This window comes from Megalops cyprinoides, chromosome 7 (assembly GCF_013368585.1).
Source record: "Megalops cyprinoides isolate fMegCyp1 chromosome 7, fMegCyp1.pri, whole genome shotgun sequence".
Taxonomy (NCBI): Eukaryota; Metazoa; Chordata; class Actinopteri; order Elopiformes; family Megalopidae; genus Megalops; species Megalops cyprinoides.
In genome coordinates this window covers 19,947,207-19,970,159 of record NC_050589.1, presented here as the reverse complement: position 1 = coordinate 19,970,159, position 22,953 = coordinate 19,947,207, and the positions used below count along the sequence as shown (strand labels likewise).

The 22,953-nt window shown below is 38.2% G+C and overlaps 2 protein-coding genes across 5 annotated transcripts in view; both read left to right on the top strand.

The window, feature by feature from the left end:
* Positions 1–9,344: 9,344 nt before the first annotated feature.
* Positions 9,345–13,316, top strand: LOC118781390 (protein LKAAEAR1-like). Of its 3 annotated transcripts, none has more exons than XM_036534407.1 (5): positions 9,345–9,452; positions 9,837–10,199; positions 10,432–10,554; positions 12,662–12,717; positions 13,033–13,316. In XM_036534407.1, the coding sequence occupies exons 2-5, from the start codon at positions 9,879–9,881 to the stop codon at positions 13,034–13,036; spliced, it is 504 nt and encodes a 167-aa protein (XP_036390300.1). In that variant the 5' UTR covers positions 9,345–9,452; positions 9,837–9,878; the 3' UTR covers positions 13,037–13,316. The 3 variants fall into 3 exon arrangements, with proteins under 3 accessions (XP_036390300.1, XP_036390299.1, XP_036390301.1); XM_036534406.1 differs by having other exon boundaries at positions 9,452–9,532; XM_036534408.1 differs by lacking the exon at positions 13,033–13,316 and having other exon boundaries at positions 9,452–9,532; positions 12,662–12,721.
* Positions 13,317–15,985: 2,669 nt separating this feature from the next.
* Positions 15,986–22,953, top strand: part of rgs19 (regulator of G protein signaling 19) — a 36,625-nt gene continuing 29,657 nt past the window's right edge. For both annotated transcript variants that reach the window (XM_036533341.1, XM_036533340.1), the window contains exon 1: positions 15,986–16,134. The gene's annotated coding sequence lies outside the window, so the exon portion shown is untranslated. The remainder of the gene's footprint in view (positions 16,135–22,953) is intronic.

Here is a 22,953-nt window from a genome sequence, read left to right as displayed (position 1 = left end):
CCTAGCGGATAGTAGAAGACAATGACTTGGATTTATCATAATAACAGCATAATACTCAAATGAGGAGATGGACAGGTGAAGAGAGAAATGTAACAGAGAATTGACATGAAGTAGAAATGACATAACCCAGTAACACTGCCAGGGAAATAGGGTGTATGATGAAAGGAGTAGGCAAAGGAATAGGCTACCAGCGTAGTAATGTTATCAAAGGTGATCTATGTCTCTCAGGGAAAGCTTGGAACTGGAAGGAATGAAGGAGTAAATAAGACTTTACCTTTCTGTTCTAACCTCTGTTCCACACAACTCTGGGTGCATCTGCCACACTTTTCCCAAACATGTTAGATCACTGACTTACCATCTGTCACTATAAAATTCACTCAATTGCCCTCCCAATAGAATGAATAGATGGAAAATATCACGCACTGCATCTGCATGTGCGCCTCTTTTTCGGTTTGTGAACACAACAGGTGGGGTGCTTTGTATAGGGATTGAATATTTTCAGCAGTTCCCATGTACATCTCTGTACAAAATGATGCTCTCAGATCCTGTCTGTCAATGTGTCTGAGGCATGCTGAAGTGCCACCATTGCCAACAGTCTCCCTTGCAGTATTTCTTTGCAAGTTAGTCCCTAGTAGATCCTATTTGGCACAGTATTTTGGCTTATGTATGTTTCCCCTGTTGCATCTGAGACCAGCTGTCTGATGGTGCTGGCCGTCAGCTTCTTTTCTGTGCAGGATTTTTGTCTGTAGCTGTTCTAGGAACTTGACAGTACTCCCTGTCCCTTCCTGTCCTGCATTTGTGGGTGTCTTTTGTTTCTGTGTTTAGCTGTCATTCCCCATTTGTGGATGCTGTCTGTGCCTATGCTGAAGGCCTTGGTGTCACTCTTGCTGATTATCTTAGAAGCATGGAGGCCCCAGCTATCGTTGCCACCTGTGTCTTAGAGGAGCAGGAGTGCTCAGCATGCTCATTTTAGCAAGGGCCGCTGCATTCATTATTTTTGTCCAGATGTTGGAGGCCCTACTCTGGGACAAATGAGGGTTATCTAATGTAATGGAAATACTGGTGTACGAGTACAAAGATACATATATCTTGTTTGCCAAAATGTTTTACACATGTACAACTCCACATGTAAATGTAATATTGGATGAATGACTAGGCACTATAAATACAAAACAGTGGATTTGCCATTAGGCTATATGTTGGGAAGTGAATTAATAAATTCCAAGTGAATTAATAAATTCCAATTCCACCGGCAGAATAAATCTGACTAGAGCTCCCCTAGTGATGAGCATAATCAGCACCTGCCCTTGTAAATTCTGCACAAGAAGATGCTTTTGATAAGGCAGTTATTGATTCAGAAAAGGGCTATGAGGGATGTTCTGTGCAAATCACCGCCTTGACCAGCACCACAAGTATTCAGCTTTCATATAATATCAGGTTTTTGAATTCATGTGTCATTATGCCTTAGTCTTACACACATACAACAGAGCCAAAATGGCTACGGAGAAACTTCTGTGTCTGAAAAAAAACTGAGTTATCTTAATTCTTAAAAATCTTTAAAAGCTTTGAAAGCACCAGTATTGAGTTCTTCACATTCTCATCATGAACAAAAGTATATAGCATGCAAACAATTGTGCAGAATCAGCATTTTGAGATCAACATGGAAAGAACTTTATGCGGAGGCTGCACTAATGCCAGGCACAGGAAAATATGTCTCTCCATCTCTAGGACAGAATGATCTTCAGCTTGCCTGACACCACAAAGCTGCATAAAGCAGCCTCCTTGCAGACTTAATTTTCTTCAAATATCAAAGCTACTATTGTATGCGCCAAGGACCTTCCAGCTGTACAGTTGCAAGCTCTACAGAAATTGCATCCTGTCTAACAATTTGATATATGTAATGATGTGTCAAGGGCTCAACATTCAAAATTGTCTCTGTCTTTAACAGAACAGTGGTAATTTACAGTAGTGTTTGTGTTCATTCTTCTGTTGTTATTGTTTGATGGTGAGGTCATAAGAGAAGAATTAAGTCAGGTGTGCCAGCAGGATAATGTCAACAGTGCTGCCACCTCAATGAGGCTCCAGTCACGTCTGGTGACTCAATCTGCATTGCCAAATGAGGATTTATGGTAAGTAACTTGCCTGTCACTTCATGGGAACCAAATGGTACTCTCTGAGGTACAGCACAGGCATGTTGTGTCAGGGTCACCTTAACTCCAAGCCACCCATATACATGACATAACATTAGCACTAACACCACAGATTCACTGTGGGATTTATCACTAATGAGTGAGAAGTGCTCCCTTAGACTGTGGCTCAGATGGATTTGTTGGGTTTATGGACAGTGAATTACTATCCAATGAAGCACAGGCTGAGGCATCAAGTGCAAACAAAATGGTACATTTGGGATTTTCAGTAAGTGTCAGCTACGGCTTGGGAATGAGATTCATCAATCCTTCGCTAGTAACTGTACCCCTCCTTCTAAACTTCATCTTGGGGCTTCAGCTGGAGCAGAGGTGTCCTTTGCATGACAGTGATGTACGATTTACTAAAAGTAAATTCAGGTCTTAACAAAGAGAAAGCTGTAAACACAGAACAAATATGGACACTCAGCAAGGTATGCAAATAAAAGACACTCTCCTTGGGCAGGGGAGTGGGGGCGGGGGGGGGGGGGGGGGGGCATGTCCTTCAAGTCATGTGTTCTCCTCTTTGAAAAATTTTACAAGAACTGGAAAGTATTCTCTATCCACTTAACTCAACAATTAAACACATGCCCTAAATCTGCCCACATTTGCATTATTCACAAAAAGAGGTGTCACTTCTAAGCTGTTCCTCATATCCATTTCACCACAGCTAGTGCTAATAGCAACTGTACAGTTTATATTTCTAAATATTATATATTTAGAACAATAAATAATATATATTTCTTACTACTAATGGATTAAGAGGCATTTGAAGAATGAAAAACCATTTATCATCTCCAGTATATCAGACACCCTCTCATTTTCAACCACTGCAAGTCAAAATTCCCCCTTTTTATGTTCTGCAGCACAGGAATCCCAAGGCAATACACTGATTCTTAGAATGAATAAACAAACCCTTACTCTCTTTCCCCCCCAAATTAACTTGCATCATGTCGATACATTTGCATTCTTTCAAAGTCATGGGGAGGTCGCCCCTGTGGTGAAAGTTTTTTGCAAACTGCATGGAGGGTAATTGTGCATTGATGGAAAACTGTTTCCGGAATTGATCGAGCTTCTTTGGCAAACTGAGTCACGAGCAGTCAGAGTGCATGCCACTTAGAGAGACGGAACCTTCAATTAAATCATTTCTTCCATAGTATTATCCTTCACAAACAGCCTGGGGAAATAATACAGAACTCATTTTGGTTTACGGCAAGCCCTGCTGATTGCGCATCTCTAATGATTCAGAAAAAGCAAGCACACCAAGCTTCCACAATTTTCCAACAGTGGCACACAGCTGAGATCACAAAATAAATTAAGAATCATAGCAAGGAGATGCTATTATAAGCAAGAACATATTATTTTGCATCATAACAACCTGACTTGTAAAATGCCATACATTATTATTATTATCATTATTATTGCTGTTGTTATTATTATACAGTAACTGTGCATGGCCAGTGAATTTTGTAACACCATGAAACATTCAACATTCAAAACAAAAATGTTCTTTTCAGGATATAATGCAGTTGGTTTAGCCTAACACGTTTGTATTCAAGGTATGCTCAAAGCTCTGGCGATGTCGCAGTGCTGAAAAAAAAAAATCACTGAAATCATAACGCAAACCTCTGGTAATACCTGCAGTCATTAATGTTATTCATACAATTCTTATGCAGACAGATTCTCAACTCATTGTCCTTTCATGCCGATATGCTTTTGACCTGTGTGAAGTGTATTAAATGTGTCTGATCTCTTCAACAATTTGTCATACTTTGCAGATGAAAAGGCAGGAGACAGGCAGACACTACCATCCCCCTATGAAGAGTAAATTCATGCATGTTAAGGGTGCTAGTGAAAACACTGGGCCAATTGCAACAACCGTAACCAGAGTTTAGACGACTTGGCCACTGAGGTCTATTAGGACTGGAACTGCTATTCCTAATCCATTAGTCATTCTAATTATGGGAATTGATATGTCAAAGTGACTTTGATGGTGCATGTTCCTCTGTTACCTTGTACCACAATATGGAGGTTTGACATTTCAATGAGTTTTTTGATTTTGTCACCTTTGTACAGGTTTTTTGATGCACAGAAAGCAACTTGCTGTAGAGATGACCACATAAAACATGTTTGTTGGATTTCATGTGACTGATTAATTTGGCTTCATACATTTATAATTCATACAAGCTAAATTTAAATCCTTGCCAACCAGCCTATACAAAATACATACAGTAACAGCATGGTTTAACGTTCATGATATTACACCATGTAACTTAGTTATGTTGTTACTGCAAAAGTGCAAGTAGCACAAGTATTAAAAGTCGCATACATTTTGTTGCCAGGGAGAAATATTTGTATTAAGTACACACTTGTCACACTCAGATATTCCCCGCTTTTGGACTGAAAGCTCTTTATTTGTTTATAAATCTGAACCACATATTGCATGGAACCCTGAATACTTATCAACATGAATTCCCTTACAGCTAAACGCTAACAAACTATGTGCAGTAGCTACTAACAACAATGTTAAAATAATCATTTGATCAGCATTCTCAGGTTCACATTTGAACTTGTTGTTTATTAAATCCCCAACACACTTCCCAGTCTGATGACCCAGGCAATATTTATTAATCCTGGAGTTACTTATAGGGCCTAAACAGAAACCAGTGTGTAACCAACATGAGGCACCAAGAACAACAGACATTCTCTGAGTATGTTTTTTGATTCTTATCTTGTCAATGTTTATTTATCCAGGAAGAACTCACTTTTCACTTAGAGTGACTGCCTGCATGGACGAGGCAGGCAGGAATGTGTGTGTTTGGTAGCATCTATTTAACATCTATGTCTATATCTGTGTCTATGTCTTTACTGGCCTATGCTACATGTCTGACACTGTTAGCAGCACAATTTCATGCAGTGCCCAACATATACAACATGTAGCTATTAATTGATTAATCTGAGCATATACACCAGATGATTAATAGACTAATTATTTGATGAAAATGAATCAGGTTCAATTAAAAAAGTGAAACACTGCAGCATTGTGTGCTCACCTGGGGCCAACATAGCTTCATTCACTCTTGCTAAGGCCCATGTGTCTGTCTGTCATCCCAGCCCATGCTTATGTGTTGTGTTTTGTCCTGAAGGCGATTTAGTGTGGTTTTCCTTCATCATGTCAAGCCTGGATTGACAGTACATTTAGCGCATTTAACACAATTTTCTCTACTGGTAATTTGCTTTAAACAGTGCCTGTTCAAAATGTCTTTTCTAATGATCCCACCAAAATACATTCAAAAGCACTTGTTTTGCTCACCTTTTCAAAGATATAGCAAGAAGCACATGTTCATTAAGTATCAGAGGTGTTGAGTGTAGAATAATAAACAAGAGGCTGAAGTTAATTTCTGTGATGCTAAATAAATAAATGATGCAATTCAACTGAAACCAAAAGCAATTATACTGAAAACAAAACAGGGTAAATAAAATTATACCATGCAAGCATATTTCCCCCTCAAATACCAGTGAGTCAGAAACACCCACGACCACCCTATGCATAACTTCAGCTCTTTCAGTTTGTCTCGCTGCAGCACTGAGACAATCTCGAGGTGAACATTGACATTGTCTCCTCTCTTTCTTATCTTCGAGAGGCAGCTGGCATGCTGAGTGGGACTCGGTTTATCAGCATTTCCGTCTCCCTCCACAATGGGCAAGATTCACGAAGCGATTTCCGGGCTCTCTTTTGCCAACAGCTTTTCGTTAAGTGACAAATTACATCGGCAAGTGGTTAAGATACAAGTTTTTTTTTTAAGGACTTCAGTGTGCCTTCATCATGAACTTTTTTCACACGCACAAGTAAACTTAAATGTCCATTTGATGTGGATGTTGCAATCAGGTTAATTGACCACACATTTTTTTATTTCAACACCATATTAATGATGAAAATATGCATGATCATACAGAAATCACACATATTAAAAGAATTAAACATTTATATGAGCCCGATGTCAATGTGTTGGTGGCCTGGACATAAGCGTCTCCATGTAGCCCCAGTCTAAGCCCTTGTCTCAGTTTCAGTGTGGAAAGCCAGGCTCAGTAATATTCCCCTTTCCTTTATCAGCCAGTCAACAGTTAAAGTAGTACCCTTTCACATGCATTTGGGCAATATTTGACAATGTCATGTATTCTGAAATCAGTAAAGGCAACATCTACAATAATCACAGCTTAAATTCCATAAATTTGCAATAAAAAAACAGATACAACATTTTTTTCTCATAATGATAGTCATTGTCTCCAAAGTTATATTACTATGCTTGGACACCACCTCCAATTGTAGTGTCATATCACCCAGACATGTGAACTATTAGACTACTGATTGAAATATTATGTTCCCAACTGACTGGTCAGTCAGGAGTAATAAAGACAAAAAACAGTTCAATTTTAGCAATGAAATTTGATGCCCCAGCAATTGTCTAGATCCACACCCCTTAATACACAAGAGACAGCATGTACTAAGAGCTTGGGAGAGGCACAGCATTTCACAAAGCATTTGCTTTCAAAACCTGTTCAAAAACCTGCATTAGTGTGTTGGTCTAGTGAAGTCATCTGGTTTGCGGTTCAGAAAAATCTGGAAGCTCCTAAAAGTTCTCATTTTCCTCTTGTTCTCAGGGGACATTTCTCCACATTTTGGCAGACAGCTTTCACAGGTTAAATGACTGACATATTGCAGCTGTGGCCTCTGGAAGGAAAAGAAAATAGAATGCATGGAGGTATGTCCAGAACCAGAACCTGAGTTTAAAACAAATATTTTTTTCCCCATTCAATCAATGCCTGATTGAGCTCACTAATGCTCCTATTTTTGCTTAGAGTTCCCTTATAATCCCACATATTTGAATGAATGAATTGACTTTGCTTTAAAAAAATAGTTTTTGGCTATATCTCACATTTTTTCACCTAGTGAACACCAAGGAAGGTTTTTATTCATTGTTCTTCATTTGTTGCTCAATATGGAAATGGAATAACTGCTGATATTAGTATTACTGACACACAGGAATCTAGCTGCAACTGTACATAGCTTTTTAAGGTCAATGTGCACATTTGTTGTGTGCACCATTATGTGGTTGACAGGTTTAATGTTTTAAAATGCCAAGACCTGACCTGATCCAGCTATACATGTTGTTCACAGGAGTAAATAAATAAATAACTCAAGTAATAGTTCTTTATAGCATAAATGATACTTTTAATGATAGGTATGATAGTTATATGACGTTTCTCTAGTTATTATTCATCAAACAATACCATACTATAAATAGCAAAGATGAAAACTAGAAAAAGAATGGAAACATTCCACAAAAAAACAGTTGAAGACACAAAAATAAGGAAATGTTTCAGCAATTCTTGTGACCTGTGGGCATAAAGTGGTTCTTTAAATACTATCACATGAATAATTAATTTATAAGAAACCCTTACAATAAAAAACCATAACCTCTCATTATGGACTTTATTTATCCCTTTAAAATAGCAAATTACATAGTTTTCATAACATTGTGGATGCTGGTCATTGTTTGCCCCAATATATGTTAAAGGCTGTCAGCCTATACACAAGCTTTGCAAAGTTTGCAGTTGACTCACACGTTCAGTGATTTATTTGCTTCAGTCTATTCAAAATTTGTTTTCAGTTATACTAGCATATTGCTCAATGAAGCTGTAACATCAGGGCTACACAATCATATCACACAACAACAGCATTTGTTTGCTCATTCTTTGTCTTTATATATATATATATATATATATATATATATATATATATATATATATATATATATATATAAATGCACAGCTCAATTTAAAATCGTCTACTTCAGAAAACTGAAATGCAGCGATAATGGGGGTTGCAAAATTAATGTTAAAAAGAAATAAATTAACTGTATTAACATGAATGCTTAAAAATTGGGTCTGACCTTTCTTCAGTTTAACCAGTGATTATGCAATTCTAATTCAGAATCGCCCTAGACCTTTGCTTTGTTTTATGGCAATCAAACCCTTTTTACCCATGTAACCAAGATCTACAACTTTCCTCACCTTTATTAGGTTCAGTTAAATTCCGAAATAAATAATCAGAGAAATCCATAAAATATCGATAAGGGTTCAGTAAAATATACGTAGATATATATGTAGATCTTTATTTACTCATTTTATGTCCATATTAATGTATACTGTGGCGTTGAAACCTTTTCTCATAATACCATTATGACCTGGCCCTTCTGAAATGTGAGTTCAATGTTACGAGTATTGATGCTACGCAGTCTAGCTGCGTGGAGACTACATACTGTTGCTGCAATTAAGGCACGGTCCTTTGTGATCAACATGCGATCATTTGCGGGCATATTTGATACGATCAAATTTGATAGTATCAAACCTTAGCCTAACCTTTTCTCAAAATAGACATACCTTATGTTGTGCAACTTTGTTGTAACTTTTTGTCCTCTTGTAACTTCATGATCTGAAAAGGTCAGAATTCTCATTTTTGGCTGGTAGATAGTTAGGTTTGTACCTGATATTAGCGTAATGTCCTTGTTAACATGTTGGCCTTAAGACTTAATGATTTTCGACATTTAAAAAATTGAAATGCAATTCGTGAAACAGAATGCATTTTCTACAATATTCATATTGGATTAGGAGAAAACTCGGCAGCTGCAATATTGCTGAAGCCAGTAGTTGACTGTCAACTAGATTTATGCCATACAAGTCGTCGCTAGTAGCCTACAGATACTTTATCTCAAGGTAGCCGAGCGAAAATAAATAAATCAAAAGAATTGTTTGCTTGCTTTCATAATCCTACAAAAGATTTGATGAACAGATTGGTGACGTACATCACACGTGACACGGTGTTATTAAAATAGATTTTTAAGTAGACGTTCGATTCATTTGTTTCAGTTTGTGGTTACGTATTAATTTGTTTGAACATGTATTTAACTGTTTAGATTGACCTGTTTTATATAATTGTTAATTTCTCATGCAGTTTAGCCTAACAAAGGATACTTTTGTTTAACCCTTTTTTAAATTGTTGTAAAGGTTTCACAATCCAGGTAACTCGGGTCTAACATGCAGTGACTTTCAAAAGTTTTATTGCTCATAAAATGATGATGATAACATTTTTTATTTCACTGTTAGTGTTGCTAGCTGCTCGGAAGGCAGGCGAGTGAAGTAGCGCCGCTTCTGAGATTAACAAACTTCAGCAACTGCTGCCATGGCGACACTAGTAAACAGTAAGTGGTGCGTAGTGCGTTTTCTTTCCTCGTTCGCAGATTTTCTACACTTACTGAAAAACGTAGAATATATTTCTGGTTGGCGAGGTAAGGTTTGCACTTAATGGAAACTACCTAGCTTGCTCAAAATCCTTAATATAGATACTTCACAAAGTTAGCAAGATTTGTTTATGGCTCGCCAGCTAGATATTGCATTCTGTCCACCTAGAGAACCTCAACAAGCAAAATATCTCAGCAAGCTGGCAAGTACTGTTTTCAGTAACTGAGACCGCTTGCACACTAGCAGCCATTCACAATTCACACCACTTTAACGCAGCCTAGTCTAGCAAACTAACATGCTACCGTTGTAGAAAATACATGTTTATCAACATTCTTGTGCACTTCTCATTAGTAAACCAAGCCGACAGAGCCTACGCAAAGCAGTGAAACGAAAATGGCCGGCACGGTTTCAGAGAAGGAGAGAAACTTGTGCAGGAACAAGAGGAGCGTAACCGGCGCGGAGCTCAAAAGGATGTGTCCGCAACAGAGGGCACGGCACCAGGCCTATCAGGAGCCGCCCAAAGAAGTGCAGAAGATGATAACTGCGACAAATCAGCGGCTGTGCGCACGAAAGGCAGAAGCGAGGACGCAGAAAGAAAACTGGGAAAAAGAGGACGTGGAGAAGAAACGCCAGGACACGCTGATAGGCCAGCTGAAGGCTGCCGAGGCTCGGAATCGAATTCGCCTCATGAGACTGCGGTATCAGAAAGCAAGGGTTGGTTGGTCATCTTATTATAGCTTTTGTTCCTTGTAGCTTTGCTTTGATTGTGCGCTGCACTCATGTTCTTGTTATTGCATTCATTGCTCTCCTCCCTTTCTCCCAATGCCATGTTTTCAACATTCCTATTGATTTTATTTTTTTAAATCTTTCTCCTATTTCTTTTTAAACTGTCAGTGTAAAGTATTTAGAATACAACAGTAAAGTTGTTCTTTTTGCATATTCGTAGGCCCAGGAAATTAACTTGATGATTGCGTGCCAGCCCACTGCACAGAAGGCTGTTCGATTGGAGATACTGTTGCCTGCAAAAGTGAGCAAATTCAGCATCTCGGATAGCTTTGACAAACTGGAGGTGAGGCCCTGGCCCTGCAACGCGTTTTCTGTTCATCATTCTACTCACCTTTTCCACGTTTAGTGCAGATTATTTGATCAGAAGGTGAAACCTTGATCAGTCATTTTTGTGAAACTCTCCCCAAGGCATAAAACCATTAACATGATAACTGTGTTAAATCTGTACACAGGATCATGTGTACAAGGAATCATGTATGTTTTGGTATGACTTCCTCAGACGTTCTTTGAACATGTACTTTTCATTTGAAGATTGGCACATTTTATCCATAATATTAATAATAACATTTAACTGAAATGGTCATTTTGGGTGTATCAAGGCCTCGTTTAAGATATTGTACCTGAATAAGATAAATGCACAATGTTGGTGCTATTGTAAAGCTGTTGGTGGGTGCCTTGATACATTCTGAATTTTGCAAAATTAGTACACATAAATTCTTTACAAATCTCAAGTACCAAAAATGTATTGGGCGATACAAAGAATCAAGAGCACTCAGTCAATACTGTGACTGCGTCCTGTAAGGATAAAAAATTATGTATCTTTAAAGATGCCCTGAGAGGTTTGAGGCAAAGTTGTTCCCATTTCACACAGAGTGACCCGCCTACACCACAATCACATTCACTATTCTGTAGGTAAACATACTTATTGTAGCAATCATGCCTGTAATATTGAGCTTCCTAGCCAGAGATTACCACTTGTATAGAGGTCCAGACCCTGTGACAGCCCTGTCAAAGAACTAGAGAGAAGGAGAATGAGCTATGCATTGGATTGATGCTTTTGTTTCAGGAATGTGTGTTTCTCAAGATTACAGTATTTTTTCTGTGTCTTCGCTTCATATAATTTACTTGTTATAATTTTGAAAAGACAGGTTTCATCCTGGTTACCTGAGGCATTGCCAGTGTTGACTGTCATCTTTTATTGAGCGTCACAACACTGATGTTATCTCATAAATATCCACCAAAGGGTGCAGCCTAGGGCTCACCAGAAATGCTGACAGGTAGAAGAGTGTTGCGTTATCTCAGACTTGCAGCTGAGCATTTGCATCTCTGTTCTTTTTCAACAGAGCATTAAATGTAATTGAATAGAGACAGAAAAACTTAACCACACTTGTCTCCAGGTGAAAGCATGCGTATACATTTTCTATGATCTGGGACACACTGGTTGCCTGATCAGATTACACCGTCAAACATATGATTAAAAGGCTTTTTTTTTTTTGCATTACTAGTGTTTTCCTGGCAGCAACATATGCAGAGGCCGGGTGAGGAGTGTTGGGGGGTAACATGAAAGCCTCTGGCTCCAGTTAATGGAGAGCCCAGTTGAGGACAGGCCCTGCTGTGTGCTGTCATTATCTGAATGTGAGATTAGTCCTCTGTCAGTCTCAGCAAGCCTGTCATGGCCTGATGGCTCATACTACAATGTGTACCCACAGAAAAGAACTGACAATATCAGAGGACAAATTCATTTAAGGGGGAAAAAAGTCATTACGAGTTCCTCTGTCATGTGATCCTGTCGTGCAGGGACAGAGGTGGTGTTTTTGCCCAAAGGGTTTTATTCAATGTTCTCTCAAACCTGAAAACATACGATAGTGATAATATGTTAATAAGTCCCTCACCTCGTGCTTCTTAAGTTTTGTTTTTCTGTTTTCTTGTTTAAAATATGTAACAGGTTGTTCATTCATTGGTGGTGTCTGACTGAAAATCTTTGTTGTTGACAAATTTATAAGCTGCAGGTCTCTTTCATTACCTTCACACATGTATTTTAATAATGGCCAACAGGATTTACACTACCCGAACAGCACCCATGCCTAAGCACCCACCTGTGGTCATGTTATTTGACTGTGTAAAATTTTACATTTGACATGTAAAATTGACTTTTTTTTTGGTACTAATAACTGACATTATAAGATTACATTTTTGGTTAGTTTCTGCATGAAATTTTTTAAACATACTGATCATGGATTCACTGTTCTTTTCTGTTCTGATTCAATTCCAATTCTACACTAAATTCCAAGTCTAGTTTTTATTCAAGTTTTTTTGGTGCTTGAGAGGGCTCTGCTGTGTGGTATCTTCTTTTTAAAACCTTTCTTTGGTTGCTCGTTTCTCTTTTGCAGAGGAGCAGAATTGAAGAAATCCTGGAGGATGAAAGGGGACTGACAATAAACCGAGGGTGAGATTGATCAAAGTGCTTTTAGGGTGTAAACTGCTGCTGAAAGCTTAGATACGGCACTATAGAACAACAGAATGCCCTGCATAAACAGTGAAGGGCCCCCTTTGTCCTAGACAGTATGACAGATTCAATCAGAATTCAGGACCAGAACATGTCCTGTTGTATTGTATTTGCTTTAGGTTGCTATCAAATTTTATATCAAGCAGAAATTGGATGGTCATATCAGGCTTTTTTTATAATATGCTGCTGTGTCGCTTTTGAAATGGCTTGGAATTAAATGGCAAAATGCATGACCTATTCTTTTTTCCCTTTTAGCTGAAAGTGAAAATCAAGTGAGGAAGAGGAAGGTGAATGCACACACAGAGGTGCTGGCTAACTAGGCAACAGTAACTGAGGAAGGAAGCAGCCACCCATTTTTATTAGAAAAAATCTTAAGCAAAAAAAATATATAATTATATATGAATATATAATTCAGCCCATTGATGCCTTCATAACAGTGACTTTTTTTCTTTTTCAAGAAGGTTTTTGGAGTTCATGAAACTGAACAGGAAGGTTAGCAAATACAGTGTTAACAGCCCATTATTCACAGGAGTAGCACCTTTTCCAGACCTGTAAAAGTTAGAAAAAGAATTCACTTTGATACAATGTGATACAATTTGAGACAATACATTTCAATATAATATGGCTCAAAACAACATTAAAAATTGTTCTGTGCTTTTAAAGAAATGTCAAGAATCTAAGCATTGGCTCATTATTTATCATTGAAATAAGAGTTCGAAGACAACTAGGGTTGTCACAAATTTCACCCAAATTGTGGTATTAATATGAATAAAACTAAATACAAAAAGGAATAAGTATTCTTTATTGATTCTCACATGCAACATTGATACAGCTGTTAATGTATTATGTATTAATGCTAGATGTATCATTACACCTCAAATATATATCCATAACCCTTACATACATTTACATTCAAAAGACACATTTTCCAGCAAGACCTAGAAAGGAATGTCTCTCTTTGTCTGTTTTATTGCTTGTGAGTCAATACAGGAAAAAGCTCCTTGAATAAACGATGAGCAGATCTGGTACCCTGCCTGTCTTGTGGCCTAATGCTGGTGATCAGTCAGCCTGCCTCAACAAAGACTGTCAAATGCTTACTCCCAAACTAATAGGCAAACAGAGATGGGACCCAGCTAACATGGCCTGTTAACATTAGTTTGATGTTATGGAGAATAGCGAGCATTAAATTGGGAGAGGTTCCATGAGCTCCTCCTCCTTAGGGAGGGTCATCTGTCGCATCTCTCCTGTGCCAGCCTCATCTCATGCTTTATTGCACATAGATGTATTAGGGCCTTGGAGCAAAATAAGCTCCCACTTTACCGTAATGGTGAACACACTTAAACTATTTTCAGAGAAAAGGGAGATTAAATACAGCCATAGAAGAAATAACCTGTGTTAAGAGAACATCTGAAGGTGTAGAAAATGTGGTTCAAAGTACTATATCTGTATGTCTAACAGTATGCAGTGAAAGGTATAAACATTTTTTCTTACTATTTTATACAGCACAGCATTAGAAAGCAAGCAGTGAACATGATATTACAAACTTCTATTGTAGACTATCAGGGCTCTTCAACTGATGCAAAGTGACAGGCAATATACAACTCTTAACCTACTAAAACTAGGCAGGAATGTGACAAGCAAAGCCCTGTACAGATTTATGTTCTAAAGCGAAAATGAAACAACTGTATTGTTAAATTGAGACAACGTTCTAAATGAATTTTCCTGTCGGCGACGCAGTCTATGTGTATCCAAAAACAGCACAATTAGAAATTGAGCAGGGCATTTAGATTTTTTTCCCGGCCGGAAACAACCAAACAGAGGGCATTACTGACACCAAGCGGTTGGGTGCTACACTGCCTGATTAGAATACCGTAGAGAGATGTATACTTTTTAGACGGTTTGTTTTAGAATGGTGTTTATGAAAGCGAGCTGTACTGATAGCACGCATCATATATTTTAACCATACTTAAAATACAAGCTTAATTAAAAAACTAAGGAAAACAAAGGAAATGAATATCTGAGTCTAAAAGGACAATGTAGCATTAAATTGAATTCCAATCACACGAAGCTTGATTAGGCATTTTACTTAGACGAAGAAACCTCCATGACTATACCGAAGCAAATTTTGTGAGGTGTTTGAGTAGGGTATTTTGGAACATATCTTCGCATGAGCGCAAAATCAATAACTCGCTGGAGAGCTAAAGTATTGCAACAAAAATCAAACTACTACCTGACATCTTTGTAAACATACACCTACCATTTCGTCGTTGCTGCGCTAATGTTAGTATTGGGCGATCCCTGCTGGCCATTTGTAGAACATCAAGTTCTTCCGCCGTGAATTGCACATGTAACTACCACATGAAACACGCGCAAAATGCATGCATTATAAAAGATGCAAAAGTAAGGGAAATCAAATGCCTTGCGCGGTAATCATAAATAGGAAGAGTGATGCAATCTAGACATGGTGAGAAACTAGATTCGTGATGAGAAATGTTCACTATGAATAAACAATCATTTCATGGCATTATTGAAGGCTTTAGATTATAATCGTGCAAATGTTAATTAAATCGAAATCAGTTATGGTAATATATGATTTAGGAACACGCTATTTACACAACTGAAGTTTTGTAAGTACGGCATTCAATTGGTTTAGTAAGTACGCTGTCTTCGTCTGCATGAATCTTAAACAGAGGATGTTGGATTTAGGGCTAAACAGTACTGAACAAGCATCAATGAAAGATGTCCTTCAAAGATAAATACACAAAGACAAATAAAGGAGCGGTAAGCATTCAGTGGGGTTGGGGGGGATTTTTATTTAGTACATACGTGAATGTTTTATTCTAGAGTCTTTAATGGCAAAGATATGACTAAAATGCCCTGTGAATGCACTGAGGCAATAACATCACCATATCAATGTCAGATTGATATTGCACAGTTTGACGAATCCACCCTCCAGACATCTCTTCACAATTCTAATATTAATACAAATGTTCAAATGATATATATGCACAAACAGATACACAGTATAACACACATTGATTCAGCTTATCAATAAAGTGCAAATTGGCTTATAAGTTATGGCTCCCCAGTTTTAAGTTGTTGCGCGCATGGAAAGGAGTTCCAATAGAAATGACAATTACCGAGGAAGTCCTCTGTGAACCGCCTGAGTAGAACTGTCTAAGTGAGCGCATGCGCAGTTCAACCTTTGCCTGCCTCTGTAAGGGTGTCGATTCTGAAGCTGGAACATTGGAGCAAAAAAGATACTGTATTTATATACATAAAACAACATAAAAGAAACGGATGTGCTTCAGAAAACGAAACGGCTACCGCCCTCCAGATAATTTTAATGCAAATATTGTAAGTATTATTAATTATCGCATTTTTTAACCAAAACGTTAGCTAGATTGTGGGTTTTTCCCGTTTTGAAAAGGTTCGTGATTCCTCAAGAATAGGTCGCCTTTAACAACCCCCGATTCCCCATGATTCTAACACTGCCAGACTCCTTTTCGGTGTAGTTTAGGACAAAAATGCGTTGATGTGTGGTGAATAAGGCTTTCTTGGAATTAAACGGGTGGTTGTCCTCTCTATAGTCACTCCACTGTGCTTATTCGTAACTGGAGAATGACTAGCTACCGCTTGTTTTTTCTGTGTTTGAATGCTTAATTTGTATTAGTGGTAAATTGTAGTTGTACAATAGATGTCTTTTCCCCTGGATATTTTGACATTGGTCTGAAACCCGTGAATATGATTTAATTGAAGGCGAAACTACGCATAGCCTAAACGTTATGATCATTGTAGCTAGCCTGCTAGCTAACTATAATTTGAAAAGGGGAGTGATTTATGTTCTGTAGTGATATGGTATGAATAGCTAGCTGTATAATTATTAAAGGACGTACGAGAAAGGGTGCACTCGGTGTATCACGGGGATAGTGGATTGGTAAATGACCAGTTTTGTCGACGAAAACCGGTTTAATGTTCCAGGACATCATTAGCTACCATATCGGATGATCTGTCATTAAACTATCGATGCGAATAAGAGAAATTATTTTAACATTGTACGTTATGCCAAACTGCTATTTGTATAATATAATACCAAAACGTGAACATTTTACGCCATATGAAGTGTTCTGTCATGTTGGTCAGTAAGCATGAGACGACAGTTAATGCGAGGTATGTTGAGGTGACACTTATAACTGGAGGATTCTGAACATATTTTTCGAACTCAGTCGTTTATTGAGATTGACATAAATGAGTAATGCATTTTCTTCAAACTCTTCTTCGGTCACAATTTAAAAATTCGTTTCCCTCGTTCGCAGATGTCTGCAGCTGCAAACTACATAAAGGACAGTTGTGTATACTGCAGAATATTGCCCGTTTTTCCCTTCTCGAGGTTCGCATGTCTCTCCTCCTGAGAAGGATGTACTCCCTCTCCCCCTCTGTTGCTGTGTAGTAAGGCGCGTTCACGATATTTGCGCGAGACCATCGGGTGAATGAATTTCGTGTGCGCGTGGCGGGATTCGCGTACTCATACTAAGGAGGAAGGCTGAGGGGGCGGGGCCCCGGCTGTCGCGTGGCGGCGCGGCGCTCTGGACGCGTTCGCGCGTGCCAATCTGCGGGGCACGCGCTTTAAAAGGGAAACCGAGCAGCAGTTAACGTTTCCGTCACAGAGCAGACACGAGTGCATCTGGTGTAAATAGCTGATTATTTCTCTAAACGAGCCATGTTTCCTTCTTTCGCTCTGGTCGTGTATCCAAGTATTATACGTAGCCAGATAAGTGAATGGATATTTTTATCAACCGAGATGATATGCAGGGTGATCTCCTACATTGCTCAGTTGCTGAATTTGTATAAGTAGTACTTAAAACCTGGACAAAGGCTGGTCCTATGCCAGACAATGAATTAGGCCTATATCATTTAACACGTTACCTCCGTTCACAAGTTACTTACTCCCTCAAAATAGTGTTTGCTGATAGGGTGTGATATTAATCACCTCTAACAATAAACTTAGGGTGAAGCTATCTGAAGCACCTCATGTCACCACATTAGGAAACAGCTGGAAATACAATAAAAATAGCATTCAAATGGATTGATGACCCAAATGGCTATTCATGATCGTTCATTATACCTAAAAAAAAGCTATACACTATATTGTTCTTCAAAGTTAAGCTGGTTTTCAGCAACATACAAAATAGTTTTCAAATTAATGCTTCTCCAATTTCTAGATGTTCAAAATATGTTTTATTAAAATCCATTGCAGAGGAATAAGCAAAACCTAGGGCCTGTGAATGCAATGTGAGATGCAGTATGTGCTAATCAGGTGCTAAGCCGTAGATAAAGACTTTGTATGACCTGATGGGAAGAAAATATTGGGACACGGAATTGGCCCACCATGAAATCAGATATACAAATAAATTGCAGTGCCTTATTAATCACACTTCTTGTTTTTTCTTAGACTACCATTTCTAAAACAGCCACATATATATTACATCAATGTATTTGTTACTCCCCTTTTTGTGTGTCACTAAGGATGCTCACATAATAGACATCTGCAGGGTAAAAACTGTGAATTGAAGTATGAATGCAAAATAATATGTGCTATTTCTGTCATAGCTCAGGGTTGTGAAATGTGGGGTCACTATGTGATTTCTACGGGGGAATTCACTGTCAGAAATGGACAAAGACAGAGCTTTGATAGGGGAGAATCAGTGATCACTTTAATATATGTAGTGTCATGGAGAAAGGGTTTTCACACTAGCCAGGTGTCAAGAAGAAAAAAGAATGGCAGGAGAGTTTTTTGGGATCATTGTGTTAAGGATCAATCTCAGGACAACTATTATACTGCTTCTTTGCGGTCATAGCACCCAGTTATGCATGCATTTTTTCTTCATTTTTTCAAATCAATTATTCAATTAATAAAAACAATCAAAAAATGTATTTTTGTAGTGTTCTTTGAACTGTGTCTTGGATTCATTTCTTGGAGTAAGTATGAATAAACGAACAGTAAAAGTTATTCAGCACAGGGTCTATCTGTATTTCATGAGGTCACATTATTTTAAAAAGCCTGGAGCTCAAACAGGGGCCATAGTCAAGCTAAATGGGTCCTTTTCATGTACTTGTTGCCCCAGGGTGTGAGATTAAAAATATCTAAAGCAAAAAAAAGAAAACATGGCTTACTTTTAATCTTGAGCACACACATGTGTGCATGTCTGTGCATTGCATGCACAAGCAGGAATAATATGTTGTTTATTGTACCACGTTATAAAGGGAACCGTGTTGACAGTGTGAACATTTAAGGATCTAATAAGGAGTTGCCCAAAGAGAAGGGATTGTCAAGAGGAAATGTGATTTATTCATGTCGCTGAGCAGCCATCTTGCTTTTTTTTAGTCCACTAGTCATAGGTCTGTGCCCTACAGTAAGGATAATTGGAGGAGGATATGATCTCAACTTAATTTCAAAAGACACGAGATTATTTTTGGTGTCTTGTTAAATGGTGGTGTACAAGAATGCTATTGAGTAATGAAAGCATAATGGGTTTACTGATTGATCAGAACGGATGGCACTGTGAAGTCGTGAAAATGCCACAGAGTGGATTGGCCGTTAGTTTGTGTGTCTTGTGTGTCAGTCACGTGGCGCCAGTGCTCAGATGTAGACTTGGCTTCCAGATTACTTCTTTTTCCAAATTTTTTGCACTGTCTCCTCCATCTTGAGACAATCTCTGCCACCATTTAGCCTTGATTTGTTTTTCCTCCTTATCTCCTTCCTCTTTTCTAATTTTCTTCTTTGTTGTCGCTCATTTCCTCTTTTCAAGCCCAGCTTTCCTTTCTCTCTTCTCTTAGGTCTCCTAAAGGAGAAGCAAGGAAGCTACAGTAGGCTAGTCTCTGTATTTGCCCACCCTAAATGAGAGTCATCCTTTTAGTCTCTTGGTTGTAGAGGCAATAATAAGTGCTACCTATAGTGATAATGAGACTTAATGATAATGAGACTTAATTCATATAAGATCATTCATTTCAAAATGGATCCATAAGTGTGTATATATATTTAAAGTCTAAGGTAACTCCATATTTTACAGTTTGTAGTAGCAGCAGGTCCAGTGTTTTTTTTTTAATACAGAACAAGAACATATGGGCTGTAGCTGACTTTTATTTTAATTGTTTCTTACCATATGTGTCTTGACTGTGATGGCTGTATTGATGTGGTATGTTAGCTGAAAAGTGTTGATGTGCCGCATGTTGGATGCTGTCTTTTTGTTTTGTTTTGACATTGTGGATAATCATTGTTTGGCCTGTAAATTTTGTTGTGTTATATTATTGGCTGACACTGTAGGTTGAATGTGGGTTCACTGGATAGTTCATGTTGGCAGGTTGCAGTAGTGGCTAGCACCAAAAAATGTAAGCGGAGCACATAAACATTTTTGGGGATGTCCAATTGTTATAATGCAGAATACTGTGTTATTGTGAATTCTTATGGATTTCACCATATGGAAGCAGTGTGATGTATACAAGTATTTGTAATCTGGCCTGTGAAGACACCCAGATGGCCAACACACTTAGATATGTAACATCTGTACTATTTTGTTATAGCAGATTAAAGCAGCTAATAGCTTTTAATACAGTTTTGAGGCTCTCTAAAATTAAGTCTCTTAAGTATTAATGATCCCCAGTTCTAGCTAATGGTACGTTGTTAATTTATTTTCTGTTCTGTATACTTTACATTGTACGATCAAAGTTCATTTAATATTTTTTTAGCAAAATGAAAACATACTCTTATGAAGGTCTATGACTGAAATGTTGGCATATTGAGCAACTTTGTATATACAAAGCAATATGCAGCACACCATTTTATAGAAGCCGTTTAGTTATATAGTAAGACATTTAATCTTGATCTTATACAGGAAACGTAGCCCCAGCCCCGGGAACACACGCCCATGTTGCTTTAAAGTACAAGGACATTTGCAGCAAGGTTTTTAGTTGTAGGATTTATTTGACCATTCTGTAAAATGTCCACATTAATTGCACAACAAACAAGGGATGCAAAAAAATAACTAGCTACTATTGAGTCATCCGTTATATTGTTTGATAAACCTGTACTTGTAAGTACATCCGCCATTTTGCTGATTGAGGTTCATTTTGACAGTGCCGCACTAAACTGTTAAGATATATTACTTCTGACATTTTAATACTATGGTTTCCTTTCGGTTATCTGAACTGTTCAGTTTAGTTGTTGAACCGTCTGTCTTAGTCTATTGGCTAATCTGCACACTATGAACATCAGTGAATGTATTACAGATCTGATCAAGCAGTAAGAGGCCAGTATTCCCAGTTGTGTGATACATTCAAACTTTAACCACAAGGTACATCTAACTTTCAGTATACACAGTATTATTCACACTGGTAATATTTAGGGTAGCAACCCCAAATGTGTCCATTAAGTTCCACTGTGTTTGCTTCAGCCAGTGTGTGCTCAGTTAAAGTGGTTGTGGACCCATTCAGGATATCTTCAGTCATAGCGGAGCACAAGATAGACTGTCGTTATCAATTTCAATTTAGAACAGCTATGCTCTTAAAGTGCCAATGTTATCTCACGGTGGTGAATTTCATTGAAGTTTCTGTTCCCCTTGTCCTTAACGAAATTAGTTTCCTCTGTTAGCTAACCTGTGCTGGCCCTTTGTACCAATGGACCCCTCAATTTACTGTTCATTTTTGGCCATTTACTTGCATGTTTGAAAACTGAGGTGTCTGCAAACTCTCTTCATGTATTTGTAAGTGCTGCTTTAGTGCTAGCAAGTAACTACCAGAGGCAGCAATGTGGCAAAAAAGCACCCAATTCTCAATGCTGACCCTCCTGCCTGTGGCTTTGTGGTTCAGCTTGTGCTCCCCCTATCTGTTCACTCTCTGTGCTGTTGGTGACTTGCTCCACCCTCCTTTCTGAGTAATTGTGTGTGACTCGACACACATAAAACACATTTAAGAAGGAAATCCCTTGGGTTTAATGACAAAATCCTCTGTTAATGCTTCTCTTACTGTATTTGGCATACAGCACCCTTCTTCTTTCCAACATTTTAATGTCATATTTTAGCCACCTCATTGCCTTACTTTACCATTTTCCCTGGGTTAAAGTTAGCTAGCAAAAGAAGTCACAGTGTTCTGTTCTCTCCTCAAAACTACTTCCTGTACAGTATGTACCCACCCAGCCTTCCCATCTGCAACCTTAAAAAATACAGCTGGCTGCTGTCATTTTACTAGATTGATAATTGGTTGAAGCAGAACATGTGTTATGAACAACAGTTAGTTACACTAGTCCATGTTTAATGTGAGTATGCAGGACTGGTGTTGTGTAACAATTGTGTCAGATCGCTGCCAGTCCAGGTGTCTTAACTACAGTAAGGTAGGCATGATCTCCCTTGCAATTTCACCATTCTGACTGCTTTGCGGCCCTAGGCGATCACCTAGCCCTACCAAATGGATAAGCGGCTGATGGAGTGTATTTTACTCTTTGCATTGAATAGAAGGGGCATCTGAGAAAGTTCCCTCAAGCAACTTGAAGCTTCTGGCTGGAGGACATTTACTACTGGAATTAAGGGTACATGCCAATCAAACAGAAACAAGAAACTAGAAGCCGCTACACACTAAAACCGTACTATCCCCAGTATTGCATTCAGTGTTTATAAAAAATGTTTTAAATCTTGATTTTGTACCTTTTGATGTGCTTTGACTTGTTGCCCTGTGTTTATGTGTATAGTGTACGTACTGTAAAAATTGGCTAGTTTTATGTTGGGTGTGTATGCATTGCCTTTATTAGTTTGTGTGTTCTGTGTGTTATTTTGTGTTGGTGTAGTTTGTATTGGCTGTATGTCTGGGAGTGGAGTGTCAGGTGGGGTTCACACAAAGGGATTTTGCTCTATGTCTGTTTGCTATATGCTGCTCTATGTCTGTTACCATAAAAGTGGGTGTGGTTGAAGTTGTTATAATGCTCATTGTCATAATCATCACTTTTATCATTGTTGATTTGTTATGAATATATTTGTTTTGTGTTCAAAAAGAGCTCAGTTGAAAGGGGCAGAGTGTATTGGTGTATAAATGTACTTTAAACAAAGTAGTTTGTATCAGTAGGTATAACTGTTTTTTGTTATTGCTGTTAGTAGGATATATTCTCAATTTCCTTAAAGTCTGCTAAAC

Coding starts and splice junctions, on each gene's coding strand:
- LOC118781390 (XM_036534407.1), top strand. CDS start 9,879: ATGGCCGGCACGGTTTCAGAGAAGGAGAGAAACTTGTGCAGGAACAAG. Junction 10,200..10,431: donor TGCGGTATCAGAAAGCAAGG/GTTGGTTGGTCA, acceptor GCATATTCGTAG/GCCCAGGAAATTAACTTGAT. Junction 10,555..12,661: donor ATAGCTTTGACAAACTGGAG/GTGAGGCCCTGG, acceptor TCTCTTTTGCAG/AGGAGCAGAATTGAAGAAAT.